This window comes from Phoxinus phoxinus (assembly GCF_949152265.1).
Source record: "Phoxinus phoxinus genome assembly, chromosome: 14".
NCBI lineage: Eukaryota > Metazoa > Chordata > Actinopteri > Cypriniformes > Leuciscidae > Phoxinus > Phoxinus phoxinus.
The window spans coordinates 1,256,982-1,262,244 of record NC_136889.1 but is presented as its reverse complement, the minus strand read 5'-3'; the positions used below and the strand labels follow the sequence as shown (position 1 = coordinate 1,262,244).

General features: G+C 35.4%; 1 protein-coding gene across 1 annotated transcript in view; it reads right to left on the bottom strand.

The window, feature by feature from the left end:
* The window catches only part of adgra1b (adhesion G protein-coupled receptor A1b), a 160,439-nt gene extending 155,452 nt beyond the window's left edge, over window positions 1–4,987 (bottom strand). Inside the window, exon 1 of the mRNA XM_079635790.1 lies at window positions 4,440–4,987. Coding sequence (XP_079491916.1) covers window positions 4,440–4,645 — 206 coding nt within the window. The 5' untranslated portion in view covers window positions 4,646–4,987. The remainder of the gene's footprint in view (window positions 1–4,439) is intronic.
* Between the last annotated feature and the right edge of the window lie 276 nt (window positions 4,988–5,263).

The window sequence follows — 5,263 nt, the reverse complement described above, 5'->3', positions numbered from 1 at the left end:
ACTGGTTGACGATCACACGTTGATCTGATTGGATACGCGGTTCTATGAATATGCAAATGAGCCCCGCCTCCACTCACTCACTCAGAGATCCACTGGTTGACGATCACACGTTGATCTGATTGGTCAAGGTAGTGTGTGACGTCAGAAACACCAGCGATTTCAAACCGTGTTTTTGAGACTGTCTTTGGTTCACTGCAGTTTTAAGCAGAAAATACTCAGCAATGCTGTCCACTTATGAACTTACACATGGTGTGTGTTACAGAAGATTAATAACTCCACATAGACACAAACAACATTAAAAGCTGGATTTACACCACAGGGGGACTTTAATAATGTTCAGATATGAAGACCTCTCAACACGTTCTGAACTCCGGTCCAGATATCAGAAGCTGGTTTATGATTTTTAGGAAAGCTAGTGCCTTATGACACTGTAAATAACCTCGCGAGCGACGCATGCTAACGCTTCCTTGGCAGACGCTCTGTTTTCCTTTAACATTTCTAGACCGTTGACTCTCCAAACTCACGCAGACACATTCTTGGGTTTACAGACAGATTCATTATTAGCGTCTATGAGGCGGAGTGTGTCAGTGTGTGTGTGTCACAGGAATTAAAATGAATTTAGTGCTTCATCTGATGCACGACAAGCTCAACTTTTCCGTCGCTGAGAACAAACACTCACGGGTGTGAATACACCATCGGCTGAGAGATCCTCACACTCACAAACACACCGGACTTTCTTTATTAAACATAAATGAAGATGTTTATGATGGGGACCTGCAGCTCTAAGGCCAGAAATATTGATTTCCCAAAGAAATTAATACTTTTATTCATCAAGGATGCATTAAATTGATCAAAAGTGACACTATAATGTTACAAAAGATTCTATTTCAAATAAATGCTGTTTTCAATTTTTATTCATCAAAGAATCCTGAAAAATTAAATGTATCAGTTTCCACAAACATACGACTGATTATTAATAATCATAAATGTTTTTTGAGCATCAAATCATCATATTATACTGATTTCTGAAGGGTCATGTGACACTGTGTAATGATGCTCAAATTCTGTGCACTAAATTGTTATTTACCAAAACTATGGATCATATTTAAAACATCATTGACGTTTATCAACAGTCATAAGCAGGAATCCTGCAGTGATTTCTGGGAAAGATTTTCATCACACACTGATATGACTTCTCATATCTGAAGATGACGTATCGATTTATTAATCCTAAATCCATGCGAGACTCGAGATCAGCGCGAGAGTGTTTCCTACATGAGGAGAGTCGAGAGCACATTATGAAAACGTGAATGTGAAATATTCATAATGAAGCAGCGAGATATCACAGTTACAACTGATGTAATATTGCGCACAAACACATAAAAGCAAATCAGAGGGGAAAAAATCATCTGCATCAAACCTTTATGACTTATTTTTCACAGATACCGACAAAAAATGTTTAACTAAAAGTAATTTTCTATACAATGAAAGTGAATGAGAACTGATAAGCTCCAAAAAAAGACATTCATAAATGACTTCTGAAATCTATTCAATGTCAAGGTGACAAAAGATCAGTTTAATTCAATATAACAAATACTTTAATTTGCCATTGAAATATACTGTACACTAAAGAAGTCTCTTCTGCTCAGCAATGATGCATTTATTTGATGAAAAATACAGTAAAAACAGTGAAATATTATTATAATGTAAATCATCAGTTCTCTATGTGAATATACAGTAAAGTGTAATTTATTCCTGTGATCAAAGCTGAGTTTATCATCATTACTCCAGTCTTCAGTGTCACATGATCCTCCAGAAATCAGTGTAATATGATGATCTGATGCTCAAGACACATTTATGATTATTAATGTTGAAAACAGTTCATATTTTAGTGGAAACTGTGATTTTCAGGATTCTTTGATGAATAGAAAGTTTAAAAAAACAGCATTTATTTAAAACAGAATCTTTTGCAACATTATAAATGTATTTACTGTCACTTTGATCAATTGAATGCGTCCTTGATGAAAAAAAGTATTAATTTCTTTCAAATGAATTAGGCTACATGTTTTAGATATATTAAAACAGAAAAATTAATGTTTGTAAAAAAACAAAAAAACTTAAACTTAAAAAAATGTAAAAATGCATGTATAGTTACTGTATGTTTCTGGATTTTTAAGTCACTGAAAATCTTCCGTTTGTTTCTCACGAGAAAAAGTGAAAGTTGAGAAACTGTGAAGATTATCAGCAAATAACAACTCAAATGTCAGAAGACTTTAGAATATAATGCATGTGATATATGGATGAATATTAGGATAACCTTTTGATGCTTTTTACTTTTCTGAGGCTTAACAGTAAATATCCGGCGGAAAACAGCGATTCGGACATTCTGCTAAACATCTCCTTTTGTGCTCAACAGAAGAAATAATGCACACGGCTCTACAAGAACATGAGAATTTACATGTGGAAGTTTCAGATGCAAAAATTACAACTCAATTTAGAAATATAGATGAACAACCATAAAGTCTAACACATGAGAAGTGCCTTAAATCGGCTCATATAAAAGAGGCTTTTAATGAATAAAACTAAATGAATGAAACACTTCTGGCCGAGATGTTTAATGGAGAGATGATGATGATGATGAGGGTTAATATCATAAAGCCCGTGTCTGAGGAGGAGGAAAGAGTTTATTTATCCTCAGCTCAAAACAAAAGTGAGACGAGGGAAGTCGGCGCAGAAATATGAATGTCACGCTTCCTAGAGCCGGGAGAAAGCTTCCTGACAAACCAGAACCAAAACACCGGATCAGAACAACCGGATGAACTCAGTCCAGAGACTAAACATGTGAAGCTGAGTATTATTATATATCTCAACTAATTATTATTATATATCTCAAACTGAGTATTATTATATATCTCAAACTGAGTATTATTATATATCTCAAACTGAGTATTAGTATATATCTCAAACTGAGTATTATTATATATCTCAAACTGAGTATTATTATATATCTCAAACTGAGTATTAGTATATATCTCAAACTGAGTATTATTATATATCTCAAACTGAGTATTAGTATATATCTCAAACTGAGTATTATTATATATCTCAAACTGAGTATTATTATATATCTCAACTAATTATTATTATATATCTCAACTAATTATTATTATATATGTCAAACTGAGTATTATTTAGTAATAGTTACACAGAGATTTTACGTTCACTCAATTTCTATCTTCAAGTGTTGCTTCAATTGTTATTTTTTTAGTTGGCTCAAACTTGACTCCAACTTAAAAAAGTATGTTTGCTCAACTAGTTTTATAGTTCATTCAACTCAAATGTTTTAGTTGACCGAGTATGCAGAACCTAAACCTCGAAAATGTGATAAACGTTGTTTTGATATTATATCAAATGTTTATTAAATTTGATAAATGTTCATTTTAACATCACAAACAACAAATATGTTCAGTTTGATGCATTTAAATATTGTACAGCATATAGCTGGCCTTAATAGCCTACGCTTAGCAAATATTTGTGTTTATTAGTCCAGACAGTCAACACTGGAATTGAGAGTTAAAAACTACATTACCCATGATGCTATAGAGAAAATTCCACCAATCAGAGAGTCACAACAGCTTGTTAGCTCCGCCCACTCCAATGTAGACCACAAATCAAGTCAATCTCAACATATTTCAATATTTGGGTGTGTGTACACACACACACACACACACACACACACACACACACACACACACACATATATATATATAGTGTTGGGTAAGTTACACTAAAGAGTAATTAATGTCTCTCTCTAAAAAGTATTGCATGACTTATTACTAATTTCTTTCTAAATCCCATATCAACCTCGACCAGCTGAACAATACTATAGACATTAGAATTATTTCAAATAAATAATATAAAGTTGCATATATTATTATTGAACTGACCAAAGGATTTAAAGGGAGAAAGTTACATTGAAAACATACTGTAAATTCATTATTGCTTTACAATCCCGTACTTTATACTTTTTCAAGGGAAAATATAGTAAAGTACAGTGACATTTTTGTCTGATTTTCAAATAGTTTCTTGCTTCAAATCAAAGTTAGTAATGTTGTGAGTCTACTCGTCCAAGACTTAAAACACTTTAACGAAGACTTTTTAAAAAATCCTATGGGAAAAGTATTCCTTATGCGATTCTTGCACGTTTTGTTCATGATAATCCTCACGAATTATCACAACTTTCATGACTTTTTAAACCTAAATACAATCGCCTCTGTATTCAGACACTTTACAAACAAAGTAGAAGTTTTTAAAAGTTTATTACTGATGCATTTTATGTTGTAGAATAAAACATTTTAAACATCTCCAATATCTAAAAACCCATTGACACACATTGTCTCAACACACATGAACACTAAAGTAAAGTGTGTGTTACTCACAGTGACACTGTTGTGTTGGGTAAAGAGCCGGGCAGCATGGTTTCCGTCAGGTCCGCATCATCACACACAACCTTCACGCGCACGCTCTGCCTATTAAACTCCTTTGATCTCTCCGAGGTGCAGTGACAGCTGTCAATCATCAGGTCAGGACAGTACCTGCTCCAGCAGCCCGCGAGGACGAGCACGAGCACGAGCAGCGCCTTCATTGCGCACTGGAGGATGGTGATCGAGAGCGCGCGCTGTCACGTTACTTCCAGCCAATCTGGGATACAATTATTGATCATCTCAGGCTAGATCAAACACTATTGGTCCCTAATGATCAGTGCGAAAACTAAATATGACCAATTCCGCATCATACGCGAGTTTAGATGTTTGCATTCTCAATGCACGCGCCTCGGTTCATCCTTATTATCCAAAAGTGAAGAAAAGTTTTGCCCCCGCGTTCAAGCGCGCACTTCTGCGCATTTGAGCCAGTTTGAGTGACTTCTGGGAGAATATGCTGCTGTCGACAGGTTCTGTTAGTGGGTGAAGTAACTTGTTGCGATGCGCGTCGCGTTCCTCCTCCCGGCGTCGCGTCTTAATACGCTGAAGGCGTGACTTATGAATATTCAACATTGAACCGTGACGTTTTACCAGAAGGCCGATCTGATTGGCCGGTGGAGCTACGGGGAAGCGCTGGCTTATGAATATTAATGAGGCTAACAGACTGGGCGCTCCAGTAATAATTTTCAACAACGTAATCATGCCGTTATTAATATTCATAAGCTATGCCTTCGCCATAGCAGGATTTATAACAGTCCCTCAGGGTGAATAAACTTTCTCGT